Source organism: Delphinapterus leucas, chromosome 10, assembly GCF_059928025.1.
Source record: "Delphinapterus leucas isolate spDelLeu-1000000601 "Yukka" chromosome 10, BTC_Dleu_Yukka2, whole genome shotgun sequence".
Lineage (NCBI taxonomy): Eukaryota > Metazoa > Chordata > Mammalia > Artiodactyla > Monodontidae > Delphinapterus > Delphinapterus leucas.
In genome coordinates, this window is record NC_143138.1 from 75,145,262 (window position 1) to 75,172,221 (window position 26,960).

Genomic DNA, 26,960 nt, shown 5'->3' on the forward strand with positions numbered 1-26,960 from the left:
TATATTCTTGCCTCCTTTATCAAAGATAAGGTGACCATGGGTGTGTGGGTTTATCTCTGGGCTTTCTATCCTGTTCCATTGATCTATATTTCTGTTTTTGTGCCAGTACCATACTGTCTTGATTGCTGTAGCTTTGTAGTATAGTCTGAAGTCAGGGAGCCTGATTCCTCCAGCTCCGTTTTTCTTTCTCAAGATTGCTTTGGCTGTTTGGGGTCCTTTGTGTTTCCGTACAAATTGTGTGGGAAGCAGCCGCATAGCACAGGAACATCAGCTCGGTGCTTTGTGACCACCTAGAGGGGTGGGATAGGGAGGGTGGGAGGGAGGGAGACACAAGAGGGAAGAGATATGGGGACATATGTATATGTATAACTGATTCACTTTGTTATAAAGCAGAAACTGACACACCATTGTAAAGCAATTACACTCCAATGAAGATGTTAAAAAAATTATTTATCATAAGATCCTTCTAAACCAAGTGCTCTTTTAGAGCATTTAAAATAAAATTCAAGTCACAAAGATGAGATTTACATTATAGCCTTTTAGGAATGACTCCATTTCATAGGAGGAGGTAAACTTAAAGTGGAATAATTATGGAATGGAGGTAAAAGCTCACCTTTCGTGTGGATTACTGATAACCACATCGCCTCTGAAGGAAAACTAAATAAAGTATTTTAAACAAGCCTCAGCCATTATAGAGCGCTCCCAGTAAACACCTTGCTGGCGGTGAAATAACATTTCTAAGAACAAAGACCTCGAGGTATGGGGAGAGCTCGGAATCTTTGCAGCACGTGTGTGAGAAGGGTCTGGAACCACGTCTTCTCTGGTCCTGTAATGGGCAGCCTCTCAGCAGCACTTCACCCACTTCAAAGCCAGAAATGAGAAACTTCAAGGGCTGTTGAACACTTAGGGAATTTTCACAGCAGAGCAGGCAGGGTTATTTAGTGCAGGAGTTGTGTAAATCATCATGCACCGGGAAAAGTCTCAATGCCTGGTGGCCTCAGACCCCCCTGCTCGGTGAGTGAGTAGCGAGCAGTGTTCATGTGGTGGATGGGGACAGGTGGCCCTTGAAACCACCGTTGGCCCCCAGGCTCCCATTCTGCAGTGGATGTTCCCCCACCGTGCAGTGTCATGGCAAGACCTTGGACTTTGAGCTGGAAGAGCTAGCACCAAGCTCTTGCCCTGCCACTCTTACTGTGAGGGCGCAAACAAGCCATTGAAACTTTCTCCGCTTTAGGTGCTATATTAGTCAGTGTTCTCGAGATAGAGATAGCGACAGAGAGATAGAGATTTATTATAAGGTATTGGCTCGTGTGATTAAGGAGGCTGAGAAGTCCCCGAGTCTGCCATCTGCAGGCTGGAGACACAGGGAGAGCAGTGGTGTAGCTCGAAGGTCTGAGAGTGGGAGAGCCAGTGATGTAGATTCCAGTCCCAGTCTGAAGGCCCGAGAACCAGGCACCGAGGGCAGAAGATCCATGTCTCAGCTCCACATTCAGGCAGAAAGTGAATTCCAACTTCCTCTGCCTTTCTGTTCTGTTCAGGCCCTCAGTGGACTGGATGATGCCCACCCACCTTGGGGAGGGCCATCTGCTTTATACCCAGCCCACCAATTCAAATGCTAACGTCTTCCAGAAACACCCTCACAGACACACCCCAGAATCATGTTTAATCAGATATCTGTGCATCCTCAGCCTAGTCAAATGGACACACAGAACTAATCATCACAAGTGCCTTATCTCTAAAACAGAAGGATTGGATGGGATCACCTCCAAGGTCTGGCATTTCCAACATTTTATGATTCTGTGATTCCAAGGGAGTTGTGTTAGCAGATGTGGGCATTTGAATGTGTGTGTAGCAAAATATGTGAAGTATTAGCTCCTGATATGAACAAAGAGCAGTTAAACAAAAGGCAAACAACTCAGTTTAGGCAATGATGTAGGTTCAGGAGAGCTCAGAAAAAATTAAAATTCTCTTTTTTGTCTTTTTAAAAATTTATGTTAGTAATATATGAATAATTCTGAATAAATATATATGAATAAATATATGTGAATAAAAATATATATGAATAAATATATATGACAAACAGTGAAAGTTTTCCTTCAACTTTCCCTACTTCATCTCTGCTTCCCAGAGGTAACCACTGTCATTGGTTTAGGGTGCATTTTTCCAGTCCCCTTTCTATGCACTGCACCATATATTTAGACGTTATCCATACATTCTTTTTTACTATAAATGGCATCATATTATATGTTATCCTGTAACTTGCTTTTATTTCACCGATAGTATGTCTTAGAGATCTTTTTGTCAGTATATATAGGTCTACTTCATTCTTTTGAAGAGATTCCACAGAATTAATGTACCATAATTTATTTAAACATTCTCCTAAATAATGAGTATGTAGGTTGCTTCCAGGTTTTCCTATTATAACATTACTATGAATACCCCTGGGATCCCATTTTTTATGCACATGTGTACGTATTTCAAGAGATAAAGTTCAAGAGATGGGAATGCTGAGTCAAAGGTCTGTCCATTTTTACTTTTGATGAATACTGCTAAATTACCTTCTCTACAAAAGCTCCATCCATTTATGCTCTTACCAACAGTGTATTAAAAGGCCTGTTTCTCCACAGAAGAACTAACACACTACACTCAATCTTTTTAGAAAAATTTGCTAATCTTATTGTCTTATTTTACAATTCCCTAACTTCTGGAGAGCTTGGGATCTCTTCAGATATTTTTTGGATTTCTGCATTTTTCTGTGAAATGTTCGTTGATATTCTCTTCACATGTTTCTAAGGAGTTATTTATCTATTCCTTATTGATTCACAGGAACACTAGTCATATTCTGGACATTAGTGGTGTCCTTTGTCTTTCAAGTATCCTGCATAAACTCTTCCAGTATATATATATATATATTTTAACTTTATGATATACTTTGCCATATAGAAATCTTTGATCTTTATATATTTCATTTTTGGCTCTTGCTAAGTTCAAGATTACTTTGCAGCGATCCTCTCAAACTTTTGAGAAGGTAAACATACATATACTGATGTATATTATGCTGGTGTCAAAATAGTGTTAAAGAGTCTTCAAAATAGGCATTGTTATGGATGTTTCTGAAGATCTCCTGTCGGTGGGAGTGTACTGTTCTTTGCACCCCCTTCCCATCCTTCCTCCATGGGGTATTCCTGGCAGCTTTCTTTCACTGGCGCAGAAGAAGCCTGTGCCCAGGATGAACGGACCTGTCAGGGGTTAAAACTCGTTCTCCAGTCCGTTTTCCAGCAGTGTCGGCAGCTGCATTTACTCCAGCTTCTCCTGGCCTTTTGTTTCCATAACCAGCATACGCTAGCTTCCATCTTCCCAAAGACCTTTTCTCCCCTCCCTCTGTCCCTCCATTCAACCCTCCTTCTCTTCTTTCCTCTCCCTCTTTCTTTCTTTTCTTTTTTCCTTCGCTTCTCCCTCTCTCCTTCCTCCTCCCCCACCCCTCCCTCCCTCCCTCTCTCTCTCTCTCTCACACACACACATACACACACGTGCGCACACACACGCACTGAGTGAGCATCCTCAGTGTGTTAGGTGCCCCAGGTGCTCTGAGGACACAACAATGAACAAGGCAGGCAAGTCCTGCCCTTGTGGAGCTCACGTTCGGTGTTAGCGGGACTACTCTATTTAACAGGCTTGCAGTCTTCAGAGCTCATGTTCATACACACCACAAAGGTGGTGAAGAGCATGGATTTTGGCATCTGAGTGACCTGGGTTTAGATTCTGCCTCTTAAAATCTGTGTGACTTTTGTCAAGTTGCTTCAGCTTTTCCTGTCTCAGTTTGCCCTTTGGTGCTATTTGTGCTATATAATGGAACATGTTTAATATGTTATAAAGCCCTATATCAAGATCTTGAATTTTAAGAGTTAAGTACTATTCTTAACCCCCTATTTTACAGATGAGGAAACTGAGGTTCAGAGAAATTAACCTATGTGCTTATGAACATATAGCTACTGAGTGACAGAGCTAAGGTTCTAATCTACTTCTGCAGCAATTGTCGTTGGAATGAAAATATCCTGCTGAAGGAAACAGGTGGCTAAGCTGTGCGATGGGCTTTCAGGTTGTGAGCCCTTCCCCCATCCCACACAGAGGCTGAATGACATGTTTCAGAGGCGTGATAGAATCATGATTGATTGGTTAGATGAATTCTAACCCCCTTCCATTTTCAAATCCGTTGAATCTAGTCTTCAGAAGATGCCACCTTCTGTTCTCTCAGTGTGCTAGCGTGAGGGGTGATTCTTCCATGCCCCTGGGGTATTCAGACCATCCCTGCAAAGGTAGCTTACCTTCCTGGCTGAGCCACCGGCCTGGGCTGGTGCACAGCATAAAAGCAGCCCCCGAGAGGCTTTCTCTTCCAACCCGTGGTAGCAGCCGTAGATGCTGGAGGAAAGCAAAAGGACTCTTGAGCCCAAGAGAATTTGGAAGTCCTGGGTAGACTTTTTCTTTTAATTATCCCTTTCAAAGTCCCCTTTATCTTGCTGCCTCCACTCAGATGGGCTTTTGAGGGAAGGGCATTCGTATGTCTTTTCATGCCTAACTGGACTGATAAGAAAACTTTGCCAACCTGGAATGCGGTTGCAGACCGAGTAGGGGGAGAAGTTCTTTGATTTCCCCTCTAATGTTTCCCCCAAGAGCGAGACAGGCCCTGTAAGAATCCTTGCTGAGGTAATGACATGGAGCATAATTAAAGAATAATTAAAACACTGTTGAATCATTTTTTCATCTCTGCCTGTTCATTCCCTGAAGCAGAGTAGGGGGACCTGCCCTGCACGGTGAGTGAATGGCACTGCCCCGGAGCGCGTGGCCAGGGGAGGTGGCAAGGGCAGCTGGGTGGGCAGAGCCTGTCCAGTCCCGTGCATCGCCCCCTCCATGCAGGCCTCACAGGCCCCTGTGGTGCGTGGGGAGGTGGCGGGCCTCAGAAAAAGAAACTGCGTCTCCCACCTGGCCAGTCTCTTCAAATGATCCTATCCTCTTACTCAGATCAATTCATTTCTCCATCCACTTATATAAAACCCAGTTTTGTGAACAAAATAAGCCCAACAGACATTTGCTTAAAAATCCACAATAAGCACAATTCATGTTTCTGTTGAAGGTTTCTAAGCTTTGGAACTCGGTCCTCGTTCCTCATCTGATTTCAGCCCTCCGTGTAACGCTATTCCCGTCTGTTGCTCCTGCTATCCCTTCTTTTTGCTGTGTTTAAGCTTTCTCATTCTTAATCAAGGAGATTATCTTCCAGAATATAGCAAAAAAAATTGCCTAACAGATGAGCTAGAGCTATTGCTGTGTGCCTTTGTGCAAACTCACAAAGTATGTCCCTGCCCCTAGATGCAGGAAGCCATGTGCCGGGATCCATGTCTTGAAGAACAGAGGAGGGGGTGGGGCTACAGCCCCCAACCCTTTTCAGAAGGTACCCTTGTCCAGGGGCAACCAGCATGAGCCCTTGTCTTGATTCATCAAAGGCCCAATAGAACTGAACGAGGATGGGGCCTGGGAGCCCACCTTCTCCACTGAGGACAAAACTGTTTTCTCAAGTGGGTTCTTTGGTGGTGTAGACATGTAGATTCTAGAGTAGTGCAATGGATTTCAAACTGGCCTTTGAAGACCCCTTCACATTCCAAAGAGAAACCTCAGGGGCTGATAATAAGGAATGAGGTAGGAGGTCAAGAACAAGTCTTTTGAATCAGGGCAGCTCAAACTTTATGACCAGCACAGCATTGAGCGCTAGAATTAAAATGGTGGAGAGAGGGGATCCTGAGGCTAAAAACAGTAGACTGAAGGTGATTAGTCTGTACCTCAGATCAAGCTGTCTAGTCAGCGGGAATCTTCTGCATGCGGATTACTTGTGTCTGGGAAAGGCTGTGTGGTCTTATCGCTTACACTCAACATAGGTACAGAGCAGGAGATTGTTTACCATCTTATTTTCTGGTCAGGATGGTCATTGGCAAGTTTCCAGGTGTTTCTAGATGGGGAGGGAAGGGAAGAGTTTCTGGATGCTCCAGAGTTTTATGCATCCTGAGGTGGTTTGAGGGCTTGAGTGTATATGGCAGTGGGTCCCCTATCTGGTGTTCATCCAGTGGACCTGGTTATGACCAAGAAGGAGTCATGCCAGAGTCAATCCGGACTCTGAATCAGGGCTGGACTGACTCTACTGCTCGTTACTGCCTGTGTGAGATGTACTGCACGTGCCACCTAATAAAATGTTATCACTGTTAACTATCCCAAGAGCTGGGAAGTGGAACTTGATGCGTATTTGCTTATCTTCATGTGGCAAGTGTCCCAGAGCAAAGAGGTTGCTCCAGAAAGTCCAAAGATAAAATGGGGGGCCTGGGTCACTCCTCCTGGAATAACAAAGATTCTCTCGGAGCCCAGAGGACAACTCAATTGGGTCCTGTTTTCACAGACAATTGAATTGCACTTCCTGTTCTGAGCACTCAATCCAGTCACCGCTGACATGTGACTGACTCTGAAAAGGAGACCTAAGCTCTGGTGGGGATGTGCTCTTCTGCCCACTCAGCTGTGGGACATCCATCTTGGCCTTAGTCACTCAGCCCACAAGCGGCCCCATGGGGAAAAGCCTGCTGAGCAGCTGAGAGATGAAGGCTGGTTTGTGGCTCAGATTGTCCGGTGTAGAAGCTGTCCTTGGGCTTAACCCAGGGGGAGCTGGAGCTTTCTCAGTCGTCCCTGATAAAACGTACAATAATCTCAGTCTACAGTGTCTCAGATTTAATAATTCCTCAGGTTTCTACGAGACTTTTAGACTTACTCTCTTATAAAATTTTGAATACAGAGAAGCTTACTTTCATAGCTTTAGGGTATTATAGACCAGGAAGAAAAGGGGGGAAGAGGAAAAAAGGAGAAATAAAAGACAAGGAAGGAAACTGATTGGTGGGCATGACTTTGCAGCTCTTGAGAATGAGTCTCCCTATCCTCTCTAGAAATCATAATAATAGTAAAATCATATCACAACCAACTATTTATTGAGTGTTTACTGTGACTACCTTTTGCAGGGTGCCTCACAAACATTATCTTAATTAATCTAATAATTTATTCATTCAACGAGCTTTGAGTTTATTATAACCTGAGTACTGTGCTAGCAACTGGGGGTTCATAGCATGCAAAAATATCCAGAGTTCCACCTTCATGGAAGTCACATTTCTGGAAGGGAAACTGACAGTCAAACAACTTCTCAAAGATAAAGGAAATTGCAAATCAGGAAGGCACTATAAAAAAGGGGTGAGATAGGATTGGAGCTTCATGGGGACACTTATCCTGTTCTTGGGGTGTAGTTGAGCTGGGATCCAAATGGCGAAATGGCCATTAACCAAGGAAGATGATAAGCAAAGCACCTGGTGGTTTGTGGGCTCATAGTTAGGAAGCAGCAGAAACAGATGTACTGAAAGCGACACAGGGTAGAACGTGATGAATACGCTGGGATTCAGAAGAGGGGAACGTTCTCTTCCGGCTGTATGGGACAGTGAAATTCCCCTGCAGAAGGGGCATCGAAAGGGACCTTGATTGCACAAAGAAAGAGCGGCTCTGCCCATGTGTAACTGCTACATGAGACACTTGGGTGTGCTTCCGCTGTGTATGGGTTTTGGCACCTTGAGCAATCCCACAGTCCCCTAAGGCAGCAGTTCTCAACAGGACAGTTTTCTCCCCAGGAGACATTTGGCCAGATCGGAAGGCATTTTTGGTTGTCACATCTGGGGCTGGGGGCAGGTGTCTCTCAAGGCATCTAGTGGGTAGAGGCCAGGGATGCTGCTAAACATCCTATAAGGCAGAGGCCATCTCCCCACAACAGAGTTATTGGACCCAAAATGTCAGTATTGACCAGAGTGGGAAACTCTGCCCAATGACTTTAGCAGGTCATGGGATGGGCACTTAGGAACTAATGTCCCTGGTCTCTGAAGTACCCCTCAGAGACTTAACCAGTTTCAATATCTTTTCCCCTAGATGCTGCTTTCCTTTATCAGCAACTTTATGTTGATAGTTACTGAAATGTTTGTAACTGAAACCTATATTATTCATCTCTCTAGCCCCTACCATAGGACCTTATATGAGAGAAGAAGGGAATGATAGAACCAGTAAGTGGACGAATGAATGAATGAACCACTCTTCCTTGTGTTCTTAGAATGTATGTACCTCTTTAGGTTTTCCAAAGACCACTGGAAACGTGAAAATCCTGGCCGGAACTCTTTCTTAGCATGCAGGAGTTTCAGATCAACTTCAGGTGGTCTTAGGATCAGCTTAGACACCTCTCTTTCCCTTACTCCCTACATCCAATGTATCAAAAACTCCTGTGGGTTCTATTTAAAAATATATTTCAAATCTGATCACGTAATATCTCTATCCCCTCTACCCTACCATCTGGTCAGAGCCAACATCCATTCTCACCTGGATTTCCTGTTCCTTCTCTTGCCCCCCTTCCCTACAGTGTTTACTTATCTGCCCATTTCTTATCCTCAGCCCTGATTACTCAGCTCCAGACCACTAGCCTCCTTTCTGCTTCTGGAACATACATACCATTGGAAGAAGATTATCTTTAAAAAATCTATAAGCCTCTTGTTCATCATAGAACAAGACAGACCTTCATTGATCTGCAGAATCATATGAGAAATGGACAAGCACATTTTGCATCGGGGGCCATTAGTGGTTTCCAGAACACATTAAGAGCAATATCCTTGAACATGGAGTCAAATAAACATGAAATATCAACGATGGTATTTTACAAGTTTTAAAAACTACTTGGTAGCAGTGGTACTTCCACTTCTACACAAGAGCCTCACTATAAGCTTAAGTGGGCAGGAGAGTTTATGCCCATAATACAAGTCAGGAAACTGAGACCCAAGGAACATTAAATCTCTACGAAAAATAGCAGAGATGAGTTCCTAGTCCTAATTGAGGTGGTCTTTCATTATTTCAATATTCTAGGACTTCCTAAGTAATTTGAACATGAAGATCCCCTTTTAGAGATGAGAAATTTCTGGAAACCCTGAGCAGGATGGTACATAAACATTTTATGTATATTAAGAACATACACAATGACAAAAACCCACTGTGAATTCTGTGATGTTTTAAAGTCAGTTTATATTTTGTTAATCATAGCTATGCCTATGTGCTTAAAAAGTGGTCATGCAAACAAGTCACGATATATATATTAATTCTGAGGAAAATATTGAATGCATATATGGATTCAAGGATGTCCAGATAATCTAATGGTCAAATAGTCTAAGGGTCAAGGATCAGAAAGCACAGTTCGAGAACATTTGCAGAGCCTGTGGTTTGTAGTCTTCCTTCAGATTTCCCGCAGAGGCTCTCAGAGAATAGGTGTCATACTCCAGCCTTCCGTGAGGAGTGCCAGCTCACTACTTATTAGCTCTCCAACTCGGTACAGTAGAGAGCTGGTGTTCCCGTCTGCCTCCTGTTCATGCCCCACTGCAAACAGCACCAGATTTCACTTTGAAGAACTCCTTTGCCCTCTTCTTAGCTCACATCATACTATGGGGCTGACTTCACCCCACCTAGGGGCTGCCAAGCAGAATGTTCCATTTCCTGGGCACAGACACAGGTGCAAGTCTGGGCAAAAGAACCAGACTGGGACAAATAATAGTCTTAGGGATTCGTATAAAATAGTTGGGAACTAGTTCTGCTGGGGAGATGTCTTTCTGCTGGGGTTGCTAAGCTGGTAGGACACAGCCTGGAGTTGTAGTGGCCACTCCATAGTGTATGGAAAGAATCTGCTAGGAACAAAGCTAACAAAGAGAAAACAGAGCCCAGACATGGAGGGCAAGGCTGACAGTATCACCCGAGCACCTGGATTCATCCGTGCCTGAAACTAGCACTACCTTTGGACTTAGGCAAGTTTATAAATTTCCTTTTTTGCTTAAGCAAGATGTATGTGTTCTTCTGGATTTGCAGCCAAAGAAGTTGCTGGGCATCTGGGGGACCCTAGGTTTTGGAACACATACCTTCTCAAAAGCATGCCAGTGACGGGCTAGCCTTTGCACTTGCTTTTTCCCCCGCACGCGATGCCCTTGCAGCCTCCCCTCCCTCTTCTGCTGCTTCCTACTCATCCTCTGAGGCCTGACACATATGCTGACCCTTCTGTGACGCCTTCCTCAGGCCTTTCTCCTCCACAGTGCCGCAACTTTTCTGAGCTTGTTCAGGACCTAGAACCGACCTTGAATTCAATCACTGTGTTGTCGCCATGCGTGTGCATACTGGTCTTCCCACTGGACCGAGAGTGAGGGTAATATGGGTGCCCTACTTACTTCTAGTATCCCTTGCATGTGGCTTCATGCCCGCCGCAGATGAACTGCAATGTAAGGGTGTGTAAAACTAAACAGAAAGACATTAGCCATTCATAAATGTTGAGTGAATTTTGACGCAACATTTAAGTACCTGCATTTCATTTCTTTCCATAGAGCATTCAGAGCACAACAAAAGGATGAGGAAGTACCAAAGAAATCCATAAGGTTTCATTGCTGTCCACCTTTTATGATAGAGAAAAAACAATAGATGACAACATAGGTACTCACTGAGGTTCTGTAACATGCCCAAGGTCACAGTAGTATGGAACAAATATTTGAACTCGGATCTGCCTAACTCCAAAAATTGTGCTCTTAATCATGACATTATCCTGTCTCCAGCTCTCTGACCATAGTGGGAGACTAAAGCCTTAAGATCTGGAATCTGTTCTGAAAGACACTCCAAGCTGAGTGGGGCAAAAAAGCTCACAGCAAACTCATCCGTTTTTCACAAGTGCCCTACTGTAAATGGGTTCTCTTTGATGGCTTACAGGGGAAAAAAAGAAACCTATCAGAGAAATTCTAAATGAGGTGAGCCATCCCAACCTGCCATGCCTCTTTATGTTGCAAGGGGGTCTTGCTGGAGATGGGTGGGAATAATAGTTTTAAAAGGATGATAAATGTGCCATTCTTTGAATGGACACAAAGCATAAACAAACCCTTTGATCGTCAATCCAGCACACATGAAATTAAAATAAAGTAGACTTGGAAATGATAAAGTTATGATTATACAGATTTTAATTAAATCGATATTGACAGTGTTGGAGGCTAAAGTCAAAGGGAAGCTGGCCCCTGCTCCCTGACAGAAGGTAAGGCCACCTTGAGCAGAGTGACATTTGGGATGGGGATACAGCCTGTGGGTGACATGTACCGAGATTGCCAAGTAGGCCCCGATGGCCCTCGTACTTTTGCTGTCAGTTAAGGGCAACCACACCTGCCCTCATGCAGAAGCTCAGCAGTCTCACAGCCCCGTGAAGCTTCTTCAGAGATATTCTGACCCATTCCCTTATTTTACTGCCCACTGCCAGACCTGAACTGATGTCTTCCATCTTTCTTATACTTCAGTTTTCTGTTTACTTTTCTCTTACGGGATAACATACAGAAAAGTGAACACATCCTAAGTACACTCTTGATGACTTTTCACAACTGAACACATTTGTATATCTAGCACCCAGTTCAAGAAAGAGAACATCGACTAATTCCCAGAGGCACGCTCTGTGGTCCCTTTTCAGTTACTAACCCCCTCCCAAGGATAAGCTCAACCTGACTTCTAACAGCACAGATATGTTTCTTGAGTCCACCTAAATGAACTCATTTTCTGTCTGGTGTCTTTTTGTCAACATCGCATTTGCAAGATTTATCCATTTTGCTGTGTGGAGAGATAGATGGTGCATTTTTTATTGTTGCATAGTATTCCTGTGTGTGCGTATGTGTGTGTGTGTATGTCTGGGTGTATGTGTACATATCTATCACAATCTGTTTTATTCGTGGGTATTTGCATGGTTTCCAGTCTGGGACATTTCCTAAAAGCACTGCTATTAATATTCTGTTATTGGCCTCTGGGTTGTACATACGTGCATTTCTTTTTGGCCACAGAGAATGCATAAGCTCAGCTTTAGTAGACACTGCCAACAGTTTTCCAAAGCAGGTGCACCGCTGTGCATTCCCATGCTTGCTGACATTTGGTGTTTTCGGCCTCTCTAATTCTAGCCATTCTAGTGGATGTACGTGCTTTTCATTTGCAATTTGCATTGTGGTTTTAATTTGCATTTTCACGTTGAGTAATGAAGTGGAAACAATCTTTCATATGTTTATTGGCCATTTAGACATCCTCTTTTGTGGGCACTTATTCAAATACTTTGCTTATTTTTTATTTGGGTTACTGTCTGTTTTCTATTGGCTTGTGGGTAGTAGTACACGATTTTGCTGTGCCTGTTTCATCAATGGGGAAATTTTTTAAGTTTTAATATTCATTTTTGATATAAAATCATTTAAATATCTCCCAATCCTCATGTTATTTCATTAATTATCCATTATTAAGACAGAGCATTTATTGAGCACCCTATCTTTGCAAGGACAGTGCTAGCTATTACGTGTACAATGGTGAATAACACAGATGCTGTCCTCACCCGTCTGGCACTTACCATCTAATGGGAGAGAAAGACAGTTAACAAATATATATGTCGCTGAAAGTTGTGGCCAATTACAAAAGTACCGTGAAGGATTCCAACAGGGTGGAAGGATAGAATGGATAGGCTTCTTTTCAGTTCCAAAGACTTCTCTGTCATTTAGTCTGAGATCTGAAGGCTAATAAAAATGCAATGTAAAACATAAGGGAAGATTATTCTGGGCAGATAGAAGAGGCTATGCTATTCCCTGAGGAGGGAAAACATTCTGCGTGTTCTAAGACTTAAAAGGATGTAGTGTGTCTAGAGCGTGGGTCAGCAAACTTCTGTAAAGGGTAAAATAGGAAATACCTTGGGCTTTGCAGACCAGATGGTCTCTGTTGCAACTATTCAACTCTGCTGTTGAAGCATAAAAGCAGCTAAAGACAAGATGTAAACAAATGAGCATGGTTGTGTTCCAATAAAACTTTATTTACCAAAAACAGGCAATGAACCAGATTTGATCCATAGGCCATAGTTTGCCACCCCTAGTGTAGACAATGGAGAAAAATGTCAGTCACTTTCCTGGACTACCTTCGTAGGCTCCCAGCTAGCCTTCCAGCTTCTACTCTTACTCCCCTACAATCCACTCCCTGAACAGTATCCAGAGCAAATGTTTGACAGTCTTAAATTAGATGATACTCTTCTCTGATTAAAACTTTCTGGAAGCTTCCTGTTAAACACAGACCAAAGTATAAAGCTGAGATGGGCTTGGACTAGATGGAGCAGGGATTTGTAGCCATTGATTCACAGTCGTGATTTCAGAGTGTAACACAAAACCTGGCCTTGCACCTCTGTGCTTGGGATCTGTGGTGACTGTGGGCATGGAAGGGAAGGGAGGGGATGTGATATAATGTATGGTCTCAACTGTTCCTCAGCTCAGAGCAACCTTTCCCTCTTCCAAAAACCCACGCATACCTCGCTCTGTGCGCTTCTCGTTGTCTACCTTCTATTGTTCATTAATACGAGAAGCCCTCTAATTGCTGACTTTTGTCCAGTCTGCCTGTATCCACGGTCCAGCAGCAGAAACGTGGTACTTGAATGAATGATGGATGTTACTTCTGCTCTAGCCCCTTCATGGATAGTGAATAAATCATTGAGTAAAAGAGTGAGTAGATTGGCTTTTGCAGAAGAAAGAAGTACCAAAGATGATCCTGGAGTTTTAGGCCTGAGGGACAGGGATGGGTTGGGTCTGTCATAACCGGAAATCGGGAAGTCAGGTGAAGGTCCTGGTTTGTCAGGTGTCAGACATGATGGATATCTGGTGTGGGCCATCAGCAGTGTCCAGGGGCCAGGTAGAAATGAGGTCTGGAGCTTGGGAGGGAGATCTCGGCCAGATCTATAGGTCAGGAAGAATCTATTTCGGTAAAAGAATTGCATCTAAGACTGTATTAAATGCTGAGATATAGAAAGAAAAGTGGTCCAAGGACAAAAGCTATGTTAAAAGGTAAGAGGTGAAGAATAGAAAATTTTCCATGAATGACTATAATATTTCTAGGCTTCCAAACAATGAAGTTATTCAATAGGAATGAAAAACTGATTAGCCCCTCAAGGTTAATGCTACAATTATTCATTTACTTTGTTATGAAGTTACAATTCAGATTCATGAAATAGCGAGAGAAGTCATTAATCTAGATTCTTAACAAGCTACTTTTTTTTTAACATCTTTATTGGAGTATAATTGCTTTACAATGGTGTGTTAGTTTCTGCTGTATAACAAAGTGAATCAGCTATACATATACATATATCCCCATATCTCCTCCCTCTTGCGTCTCCCTCCCTCCCACCCTCCCTATCCCACCCCTCCAGGTGGTCACAAAGCACCGAGCTGATCTCCCTGTGCTATGCGGCTGCTTCCCACTAGCTATCCACCTTACGTTTGGTAGTGTAAATATGTCCATGCCTCTCTCTCGCTTTGTCACAGCTCACTTTTTTAAATTAAAAAATCAGCCATCTCTTCTTCTTTCTATACTAGAGTACTGTGAAAGAGCACAGAATACTACATTCTTAAAAAAACTAGGTTTAGAGTCAAGTGGGTCTTGAGATCAAGTTCTGATTCTACTACTCACAGCCTACTTGACTTTAAAAAATATCTTCACTGCTTTAAGCTTCAGTTTCTTCTTCTTTAAAGTGGGATGATTATAGTGCTTTCCTCAGAGCATTGGTTGTAAGGGCTGGATGAGATGATCTGTATAAAAGGCCCTGGAACCAGCAGGGCACAAAGAAATAGATGTTAGCAACTGTGACTTAGAATCCATCTTCATCATCATGGTAATGAACTCTGTCTCTGGAAGTTCTTGATTAAAACAGCACATACAGCGTAAGGGTGTCCTTAACAGCTGGACACTTAACCTAATCCCTCAGTTTCCCCACCTGTAAATGGAGCAAATAATAGCATTTCCTTCCCAAGAATTAAAGAGTTAATAACATTCAAGTCTCTTAAAATAGTCCCTGTCACATAAAAAGTTCTTAATACGTATTGTTTTATAATCAGTTTCATCATTACTATTATTATTGATAGATCTGGAGTCATTGTAAATCAAGACACAATGCACCTTTTATTTAGTTACTATCTGATGTCATCTTAGGAGTACATGCATAAGGGTGGTCATAGAATGCAGCATCTGAAACTCAACAAATGATTTCTGACATCTCTTCTTGAAAGTCCATAAATTTGCCCCGAGGTAGCCAGGTTAATAGGAAATCATAGCGGACCAGTTGCAGTAGGAAGGAGCTCCCAGGTCTGTGCCTCAGTTCTCATCTCCAGCTTTGAGACCCCCTCTCATCCCCTTCTCTCCACCCCCAGCGCCCCTAGCGGACGCAGCTGCCTTATAGTCTGGGGAGAGATTTGGACCGTAGCCCACAGGGAGCTTGTTCTGGTTAGAGCTAAAGAGTCCACCCTAGGCAGCAGGGAGCTGGCAGGGCATCGCAGGAACAAGGCAGGGCTCATGGGCCAGTAAAACACTGAGGATTGAGGGGACCCAGAAATGAGCCCCCAAATTGAGAGCATTATAAGGAAAAAATTATCCCTGAGCAGGGAGCTTTGCGGATCTCGACAAAAGAAGCCGATGAGGAATTGCAGAGAAGCAGCCTGGGAGGGTGTCAGGAAAGACGAGTCCCCACATCCTGCCTGGGAGTGAACTACAGACCCAATTCAGTGATTAGATCACTGAGCCCTGGCAGGGCTGCAGAGCAGCACCGGGCGTCCCAAGATGCCTTCCTGTATCTCACCTGCTGCAGCGAAAATCACAGACAGTCCCAGCTCCAGGCTTGTCTCTGCTGCTTCCCTGCTGTGAAGACGCCTCTGGGCCTCAGTCTTTCACATGTGAATTGGGAATCATAATAGGATCCACCTTATAGGATTATGGGTGGGCTACATATATGAAAGGTGTGTAGAAGCGAGCCTGGCACATGTGTGTTTGCTATCACCATCATCATCACATCATTATTATAAGGGCAAGTCTTCAGGAGAAGCTTTAGTTCTAGAAGAGTCACGTGGCGAGGAGAAGCTTTGGGAGGACAGAACAGTATGTTGGTTTAGAGCAAGGGCCTTGGAGTCAGGCAGAGCTGTGCCCAGATCAGGCCTCTCACACTTCTTACCACCTGGATAACACTGGACAGGTTATTTGTCTCTTGAGGCCAGTTTCCTGATCTGAACAACGGGAGTGGTAGTCATCCCTGCCTCACACTATTGAGAGGATTAAATGACAGGAAGCATGAAAAGCACCTAGCACAGGTCCTATGTATATCAAGCGATCCGTAAATAATAGTCATTATAAAAACGGAGACCCAAAACATCATTCCCAGCTGTAATGCGAACTCCAAATGGGAAGGCAGAGGCATGGAGCTGAGCACGGGTCCCGGAGCCGGACTCACACAAGGCGAGGCTTGGAAAAGGCCGTCCCATGCTGCAGTGGTTTCCAACCGTTGCCTCTACTGCAAAAGGCTCTTGGCCCTCCCCTCTGGGCTGTCAAAACATCAGTAGCTAAAATGAATGTAAGTCCTATGGGGAGTCATGCGGGCTGTGGGGGTGCATATTATTGCCACCCGAGGGGAGGGAAAAGAGGGGAGGGCGGGGCAGGGAGAGCAGACTGCTTCCAGGGCCACCCAGGAGGCAGTGGTTATTCTTGGAGGGAGTCATGGCCTCTGTCTTTGCCAACACAAAACACTTTGCCTTCGCTGCTGGAAAAAAAAAAAAAAGAAAGAAAGATTCATAAGGGAATTAATGAATAAGCCAAAGAACATTCTCGTCTGCCTTTTAATTATAGAAGAGTGATTGCTATGCTAATCATTATCAGCGTCAAGGTCAAAAGTTTCCACCGCCCCGGAATGAGCATTTAGAAAATCAAGTAACCAGAATATCAGTGCTATTTCTGAACTCCCAGCTCACATGGGTTCGAAATAGAATGCTGTATCCTTTAAGAGGAGCCACATCATGTTCATACACTGACTGCATAAAAGTCACTCCGAAGCTGCTGATGCCCGAGGCACAGGGGAACCATTAGAAGGCCGACGGATCAGCACGATGGCTTAGACTGCTAAGGTGAAGACTGGTAATGCATTGGTCTGGCTTCACCCTTGGTGGGTGTTACTATACAATGTGTTGAACATGCTTACATCTCTGGGTGATATGGGTGATGCAATACACATGTATTTGGAGAATTCAAATTGTTTTTCATTACCCCCTGGATATTGGTCTCTACAATACAATAAAATAACCTTTTAATGTCTATGGTTTTCTAAAGTTAGAGGCCTACCTTACCTCATACACAAAAATAGATTCCGATTGTGAAACAAAGCAAAACAAAAGTTTAAGAATGATACTGATTCAATGAAATATTATTCAGCCGTAAAAAGGAATGGAGTACTGGTAACATGATACAACCTAGATGAACCTTGAAAACATTATGCTGAATAAGAGAAGCCAGACCCCTGAGGTCGCGCATATATTTATAATTCCATTCACGTGAAACATCCAGAACAGGCAAATCCATACCCATGTAAAAAGACAAACAGCAAAAAAACCCAAAGCAAGTGCCAGGAGACAGAAAAAGGCGTAATGCGGCCACTCATCAAAAGATTCCTTCAAGTCTGTAAGAAAAAAAGACAAGCCCAGAGAAAAAATTGGAAAATGGTACAAATAAGCAGTTCATAGACAGTGACATATAAATGACAATAAACACTTCGAAAGATGTTCAATTCGTAGCCAAGGGAAAACAAAAAGAGAAAGAGTGATCATTTCTCGCCCATCCATTTGGCACAAATTTAAAGAGGAAACTGTGTTTTTGATGATGTAGGGAAAGGGCAAAATCAAACCTTGCTGATAGAGGTGTGACAGGCCAAAACATGCTTGGGAAATAATCTCATAGGATATATACAAATTTATATATGCCTCCCTTTAAGCCAGCAGTTCTATTCTTAGAAATGTACTCCAAGAATAAGAATATAAGTATAGTTTAAAAGATTTTTGTACTATAGCATTATTATTATTTTATTTTTGCAGTACGCGGGCCTCTCACTGTTGTGACCTTTCCCGTTGCGGAGCACAGGCTCCGGACAGGCGCAGGCTCAGCGGCCATGGCTCACGGGCCCAGCCGCTCCGCGGCATGTGGGATCTTCCCGGACCGGGGCACGAACCCGTGTCCCCTGCATCAGCAGGCAGACTCTCAACCACTGCGCCACTAGGGAAGCCCACTATAGCATTATTGATGGTACAATAACAAGAAACTACCTGAATGTCCATCCATCAGTGAACAGTTAAGTAAATCTATACCTACATATATCTATGCCATGGAATATTAAGCAACTATTAAAAAGAATGTGTTAGAAACATACTTATCCATGTGGAAAGCTGTTATATTGTTAAGTTTAAAAAAAGTAAGTTTCAGAGTAATATTTTTTAAGAATATGAGAAAAAAATAAATGTGTGTGTGTGTGTATATATATATATATTCTTTTGGGGTTTTTTTCCTCTGAAGAAGAGTCCCGGTCTTCCCCACTGGTGTGTTAGAAAATCCAGCAGTTACAATGAATTTCATGAAGTCTTGGTGCTGGTCACAGGGGTACATGGCTACACGTTGGTAGCAGGCCAGGCCGTGTGTCCACGCTCACACCCGCTCATATGTGCCTGGATCAAAGAGGGGAGGTAAACATTCCCAGTGGTAGCGGGCAGAGGAAGAGAAGAGTATTCATTTTTTGGTATACACTTCTGTACTTTTTTCTGTACTCTGTTTAGTGAGTATGTATTACTTTTGCAATTCAAGGAAAAAAAACCTCCAAATAATATGTAAATAATCTCTGATTTATACCTTCCACAATTATCATTTACAAGCTGCACTTTTAATGGCCAGTATTTACCTGTGATTACTTAGAATTTCTTTAAAAGAACATAAAAATGGCAAATATTACATTTTACCTAATATTTTTCCCTTGGCCACCAGAGAGAATGGCCTGAATGAAGAAACCGAGGCTCTGGGAGACTTTCCGATTTAGCTGAGGGCTCAGAGGTCACCCTGCCCCACACCTGACCCGCTGCTTAAAGCCCTGCTTCCCTGTCCAGGACCTATGGGATGAGTTCCATCCTGGGAGCTTCTCCCTTCTCCGGATGGCCTGTTGCAGATTTAAAAAGCTCTGCTCTCTGGACAATTCTTTCTTAGGTTGAGTCAGATCTTCCTGCCTTAGGGTCCCCGTAGCTGAAGTGGTTTAGAGCACAGGCCTTGCAATCAGGCCCAGGGTTGTGCCCAGGCTCCACCACTTAGCACTGTGTGACCTTGTGCAGGTTGCTTAACTACTCTGTTCCTCCATTTCTTCATGTGTAGAAGAGGGTCACGTGTCCCTCACTGGCATAGTCAGGAGGGTTAGATTAGATCTTGTCTGCCAAATGCCCAGCCCAGAGCTTGGCATGTTGTAGGCTTTCAGTAAATGGTGGCTACCCTGGTTAGTCCTGGAACCACAGGTAGAAGATGGCTTCTGTCTGTCTTAACACACGGCTCAGAACTAGCGCTTTCATTCAATAATTCATCTGTTCGTTTGTTCATTCATTCATTCATTCATCAATTCAATAAATATCCAGAGGCCATACCATGCCTACAGGATCCTATATAGTCAGGCCGCACACCCTCAATCTCCCTGTTAAACCCCTTACCTCCCACCCTTCTCTCTCCTTACTCATCCACTTTGGCCACACTGGCCTCCTTGCTGTTCCTTAAACATGTTCAACAGCTCCTGCTTCAGGGCCTTTGCTCTGACTGTTGGTTCTTCCTAAAATACTCTTCTCACCTGTCGGTCACTTCATTCACGTATCTGCTCACGTCATTCAGAGAGAGAAGCTGTCCTAGAACACAGCACCACTGCCTGTCATTCTCAGTTCTCCTTCTTCTGCTTTATTTTTCCTCAAAGCACTGACACCTGTCTCTTTGTTTTTGTCTCTCTCCCTCAATTAGAATGTAAGCCTCACAATCATGGGGACACTTTTCTCCTTTGCGTCCCCAATGCCTTTAGAAGAACCTGGCACCTAGTAGGCATTCAGTAATAATTGCTGGGTGAATGTGTTATCCAAAATATGTGAGTACTTCCTGTGAGCCAGACATGCTTGTACAGAGGGGATCAAAAACAGCAAGGTGCTTTCTGCTTCAGTTATAACAATCCTGTCCTGACACAACATGGTTTTAACAAGCCAGCTAGCAGACTGTCATAGTAAATGTTGTTTATGTACAAGGCATCTTTATGCGTAGGGTAATAAAACAGCACTGCGGTGCCAAATCCTCAAGTTGAGTGACTGGTTAACTGTTAGACCATAAATAATTTGAGTTGGTGAGAAATATTTTCACTTCAGCATGTGGTGGTACGCTGTCACTTCTCTGGATCCCATCTGACACAGGATATTACAGACTAAACACGCAGCCCTACGTGGACTGTGGCCTAGCATTGTGGGCCTGAGACAAAGGAGGGAGGACCCTGACAAATGAGGGGTGTGGGGCTGTACCCACAGCCAAGCTCACGAGCTGTGTTCACTGGGTGCATTTGTGCAGGCAACGACATGAGGCCACAATTTTGTCCCAGTCAGTGGGCCCTGAGGACGCTGGGATGGAAGGGTCAGTGCCTGCCCTCCAGGGCTGGAAACAACTCGCCGCTCTGTCCTGCTAATACTTGGGCGGCCTCTTTACACCAAGACCGTTGACCTGACCATGAATGTTTCACGTACTCAGCGCTTTGAGCAGTTCAGAGTTGGAGCACGACAGACCCGGGTTTAGGAAATCAGGCTCAGCTAATTTCTAGCCCTGTGACCTTGAGCAAGTTAGTTGACCTTTCTGAGCCTCAGTTTCTACAGGTCTAAAATAGGATGAAAACAATTACGATTTCATAAGTAAGGAGTGAACATGATAATGCACATCGAGCATTTGGTAGAGTGCCTGGCAGATTGCCAGGGCCCAGCTCTCATAGTCATGCTTGTTCAAATGAGCTTTAATATCTGATTTAAGAATCCCCTCCCATCTCCTAAATGAATGGTTGCTTGTATGTCACATAAGACAAGCATGAAACAAACATAAGACAGACATGGAAATGTTTCTCTGACTCCTAACGTCATTGAGATAGTCTCCAAGAGTGTACCCATGGGGCAGAGAATCCCTGTGGGGTAGATATGATTCAGGAATGCCCCAGGTCACATCTGAACCAACCAGTTCATTTAGAGCTTCAACCATGTTAACTTAGTGATTCACATAATGTGTGGACATGTTATAGCAAGAGACACAGCTGAGAGGCTGGGGTAAGGGCTCCATATGACCATTATATGGCCTTGGGAGGTCCCTTCCCCTGGGAGCCTGCATTTCTTTTTTTTTTTTATATATAAATTTATTTTATTTATTTTTATCTGTGGCTGCTTTGTGTCTTCATTGTTGTGTGCGGACTTTCTCCAGTGGCGGCAAGAGGGGGCTACTCTTCGTTGCGGTGCACGGGCTTCTCATTGCGGCGGCTTCTCTTGTTGCGGACCATGGGCTCTAGGCGCGCAGGTTCAGTAGTTGTGGCACAGGGGCTCAGTAGTTGTGGCTCACAGGCTCTAGAGCGCAGGCTCAGTAGCTGTGGCTCACGGGCTTAGCTGTTCCACGGCATGTGGGATCTTCCTGGACCAGGGCTCAAACGCGTGTCCCCTGCATTGGCAGGCGGATTCTTAACCACTGTGCCACCAGGGAAGCCTGAGCCCGGATTTCTTAATTGTGCATTAAAGACGTGTCATCCAGGTTGGTTGCTTGGCCTGAGGCGACCCAACACTGGAGCTTACCCGCCTCTTTGGTAGGGCTGATGGCTGACTCTGGGAGGGCTCACACCAGGGAGTGCTTCCCGGAACTTCTGCTGCCAGTGTCCTTGTCCTCTCTGTGAGCCACAGCCATCCTCCCGCCTCTGCAGCAGACCCTCCGCTAACAGGGCAAGTCTGCTGGTGATGTATCCCCTCAAGGTATTTGTGTGAGAAAGTCTATTTCTCCTGTATTTTTCAAGGACAGCTTCTCTGGACATAGAATTAAAGGTTCTCTCTGGATGCCATGTTGATTAGAGACTGCAGGAGAGTGAGGACAAGCCCCAGAAGCCCAATAGTTGATTCAGAGAAGTGATTTACTCAAACATGTGCCTCCTCCTCAGGACGCAGAGCAGGGATTGGTGAATCATGGCCACAAATCAAATCAGGCGCTCAGCCTGGATCTGTGGGACTGTGAGCTAATAACGGTTCTCACGTTTAGTAAGGTTGTTGAAGAAGAAAGAGGAGGAGAAGCTACAGGAACTGTATGTGGCCCACAAAGCCTAAGATATTTAAAATCCAGAAAATGCTTTCCAACACCTGATGTAAAGCATGTGGCTTGTAGTAGGTCCTCAACAAACTTTGGAAGAGGAATACATGAGTAAATTAGTTACTGAAAACATTGTAAAGTGATAGGTGTCCAGAAACATTTATGCCTTCACCCTTAACCTTCACAAATGATGCCATTTCCATTGAGCTATTGGAAAATATAATCTGGCTTTCAAAACAATAAACCAGAAGGCATTTTCTCACATAAGCAAGGTCACAAACAACTGTCAAGTAAAGTTGAAATAGCAACAAGTCAAATAATAACAAAAAACATTTGTATAGATTTTTAAACCTTACAAAGCATTTTCATGTTCATTATCTAATCTTCAAATCAACTCCATGAGATAGTTATTATTTTCCCATTAGAAATGACCACATATTAAATCCTTAGTGATTGCTCAAGAAAAGCTGAAATCTTGAGTGTTACTTCTGTTAATGCCAAGGTTGGGTTTTTTTTTGCCATGGGAACATTGGGTGCTAAAATCAACAGGGATTTTCAGCTCAAGATGGCAGACTAGGAAACGTATTTACTTTCTGTTCCTCCTGAAACCTATTTAAATAAAAGTGTAGCAATACCAAAATTAATAAACCAATAAAAGCCAGAAGATTGTGGAAGTCATCAACCACAGAAAGATTTCAACACATTTCGAAAAGGCAAACAATGAAATGGAGGAGAGATGAATAAAATAATTAAGAAAAGACTACCCTAAGTAGGGTCTGCACAAAGCCAGTCAGCTTTTGCTGAGCTGTGGTTATAGTAAAGGGCAACGGAAAGAAGAGGGGCTGAAAACAAGGAGACAAAATTCATTTTAGGAAAAAAAAGTTCATTTAATGAGCTCCAGGGAACACTCAGCCTGCTGCCATACCAACGCACGAATTACAATGGATTGTTGGTAAGCAAGACAAGAAAACAGGGAACAAACAAAACAAACAAAAATCAAGAGATTGTTTCTTACTGAACTCTTCTCAAATGAGGTCAAGGAATTATGGTTAAATGCCACGGCTGTAAATCATTTCTGCTCCTGGAGAGGTTAGAAAGGGCTTATAATAGTTACCCTTTTTTTCAGACAGAATTTAGGTCTGAGCAAAACCTTTTGTGTCTTCCAACCTCCAAGTTTCTTGGGGATGGAAGTCCAAATTTGCTTTGACATACCATAAAAACAATCTCATGAGCAGAGAGCCAAACTAATTTTGTAATATATGAATTATGCCCAGTGTTATTTTAAACTAAACTATATAAATAAATTTTTACTGATCTATATGATTCTGGGTTCTGAAACTTCTACATGTCACATGCCTGATACATAACACACAATGTCAGCCCCAGGAGAGAGAAAACACTCCAATGAAGCAAGCCAAAGAAACAAGTTTTAAACAAGGTCAAGTGATGTGTAGACCAGGATTGTTCAATTCTTTCCTGTCATGCTGAAGCTTCCAGCTCCTGAATAACAACACATGCTTCCCTTGTCCTAGACACCCAAGAGTATGTCTCCTCTCTTGGGCATAAGAATCTCTAGAGTTACATATGTGTAGTAAAGAGTGGACCCAGCCGGCATACTCACAATGACCAAATTGTGCTGATCATACTTTAAACCAATACATTGCTCCATGATGAAGTTGCAATAAATGATATATTTGCTTTCTAGACATGAATGAGATGCCTTACTGGATATACTCTAGGAAGGCCAGAGAAACTGGCTTCTAATCCATACGGAATAATTCACTGGTGAATTTCTTTCAGGATAGGGCATGATTTATCTAGAATATAATCTTTACATATCTGGAACCTTCAAACTAGACCAAATGGAAAATTAAGGCTAATTGAGGCTGCAAGCCTCAATTAGAAATGTGGGATGGTGCTGTGCTGACAACTGGTGGTCCCTGACCTGTATCTTCTGAGACTAGAACCCAGTGTGGTGGATGACCAATTCATGAGCTGAACAAAAGAAGACCTCCTACAGGGCAGTGTATGTGTCCATTACAGGTATGGCACTTAGGGCTAAGTACCATAAGGACTACAAGAATAAAAGAAAAACAAGTAACACATGAAGCATATATGATAAGGAGGCACCACAGTCCAGAGCACGAGCTCTGGAATCACACGGGCTTGGTTCGAATCCCGGCTAAGCCACTACCATCTGTATACCCTGAAGAACAGTCGAAGGTTTAAATGTTGTTTTACCAAATTTCAAAAAAGAAGTGAAGAAAGAACCTATCTGCCAGGAAGGGACATTGTGGGGTGCAGCATCCAGTCGGGTCAGGGCTCTGCATCCCCTGCTCAGAAGGCTTTGCCTCCTGGCTTATGGTGATGCTGGCAGCTCAGCAGCCCTGGAGAAGGCACTCCTGTCTCCAGGCCTCGCAGAGAAGCTGGGGAGGTCCCTGGAAGAGGCGGCCACACCCTGGAAGCTCTGCGTGCCTCCTGCACTCAGCTCTGAGCAGGCTCTGGCCTCTGGGCCCCGTCGGGGGGGAAGGGCTAGCCAATACATACCCAGGGGCTGAGGGGCCTGCAGAGCCAGTGCCCAGGCAGGGTGAGCTCTGGAGGAGAAGGCTTCCACAGTCCTGAACAGTCTCCGCGTGGTGGCCCCTCCGGTGCCAAACACCTGCCACCCACAGGGAGAAGTCCCAGCTATTAGAACGTCCAGAAGGGGTCGGGCCCTTGGGCCGGGTTTCTCCACGGGCTGGGCTTGCTGTGCCCCCCATCCCAATCCCCACCCCGCCTGCCCTTTCTCTGTGACACGTACGATGGAAGGTCACAAGTGCCAGGCTGAGCCGTCCAGCGTCCAGTGTGTGCTAGACCTCGAGAGGAGTTAGAAGCTAGGGAGAAGCTCTCCCAGTTTCACACTCTATTCTCGGATCGCTTGGCGCACAACCGGTTCTACGTGAGCAATTTGCTTTGTAAATTTCGTACCTGACTCCGCCGCCGCTGGTCCCGCTGCCGGCCCCGCCGTGGGGCTCTGGTGGGCTGTCACCCACTGGGTTTGCCCTTCCGGGAGGCTGCCACATCTGACCAGTACCACCCCGCTGCTCCATCGCCTGCCTTCTGCCCTGGTCGCAGGCTGTCCCACCGGGATCGAGTGCCTTTATCGTCTGCCTTTTACATCGCGCCAAAAAGGCAGGATCCCTGGGGCTTCCCTGGTGGCGCAGTGGTTGAGAGTCCGCCTGCCAATGCAGGGGACACGGGTTCGTGCCCCGGTCCGGGAAGATCCCACATGCCGCGGAGCGGCTGGGCCCGTGAGCCATGGCCACTGAGCCTGCGCGTCCGGAGCCTTTGCTCCGCAAGGGGAGAGGTCACAGCAGTGAGACGCCTGCGTAGCGCAAAAAAAAAAAAATAAGGCAGGATCCCATCCAGCAGGCCAGGTACTCCCACCTGGGGATGCTTCCCTTGGTGAACTGAAGGGACTCGCCAAAGAAGCCCGTAATTGCTGTCTGCTCGTAATTCCATGACGTTCGGCCACTCGAGAACCATCAAGATTCCTCCACCGGTGCAAATTTACCCTCCTGCATTCACCACCTGAGCCGGGTAGACAAGGTTAGGAAGCTGGTACCATCCAGTCACCTCCCAGTTCCTTGCCGAAAGGAGAGTGAGGTGAAGGTCCAAGAAGAGCCCGGAAGACGCATGGCAAAGATGGAGGATCACACAGAGACTGAAGGAGAGGACGATCGGAAGAGGGGCCACCGTAGCAGTGGGGGTATACCATTGACATCTAGGCCCCAGGACACCAGCGGAGTCCTCACTTCCCCCAAGTGCGATCCTGAGCCTCTGGACCTCCTTCCCGAGCACCCAGAAGACAACTTGAGTGAGAGTGCCCAGATGTCTCCAGTGAGCTCCTCCTCAGAAAGCCATGTCGTCTGCTCACATGGAGATCCTGGAGATGTCCTGCCTCCTTGGAAGCCTGAGTCCCATGCCATGGTGTTCTCTGTCCCAGCCGCACGCTGCTTCCCGCTGCTGGAGAGGCCAAGTGCTGGGTGAAGACCACCGGCCCAGCTCACCAGGCTCACTGACGTCTGGAAAGGAGCTGCAGCGTGAAAAATCTTCAGACATCCCATCAAGAAGCTCCCCTTCCCTGGTGTCTACCAGCAGTAGGCCCTGCGAGCGGAAGATTCCCCTGCCGCTTTTTCTGCCACTGCCGGGGCTGAGGTCGCCCCTGCCACTGACATGGGGTCGAGGTGAGCTGCCCCCTCGTCCTAAGCTTCCGTGCTTAGCTCTTGCCCAAAACCCAGGCACCTTGGAGAAGAACACTGAGTGTCAGTGGATCAAGATCCTGAATAATATAAGGAAGGCCAGGGAAGACTGCAGTGCCCCTCAGCCTGCCCCTTCTCTCTCCCCACTGTCCTCACAGACTGCAGACTCCCTGCCCCCGGCCACTCACACTTTGCAGGTCCCTGCTACTACCACCGACTTGGCCGACCTATATTCCAGGTCACCCAATGGCACATCCACTGTGCCATCCCTGGTTTGGCTGTTAACTTGGCCACCCAAGCTCCCGGCCAGTTTTCCCTAGACTTGGAACTGGCAGGATGCCCACTGCTGTTTTCAGAGCTTCCTCTCCCCCTATGCATTTGCCTCAATGTTCCCAGTTTTATGCGTATATATATATATATATATAT

General features: G+C 44.9%; 1 protein-coding gene across 1 annotated transcript; it reads left to right on the forward strand.

The window, feature by feature from the left end:
- Positions 1-964: 964 nt before the first annotated feature.
- On the forward strand, positions 965-26,960 carry LOC149748299 (putative UPF0607 protein ENSP00000382826). Its single transcript, XM_089919887.1, is given in 8 exon segments — positions 965-1,014; positions 1,235-1,500; positions 10,162-10,282; positions 25,686-25,773; positions 25,775-25,833; positions 25,835-25,867; positions 25,869-26,309; positions 26,311-26,960. Coding segments are annotated over 8 exon segments (1,602 nt in total). The 3' UTR covers positions 26,855-26,960.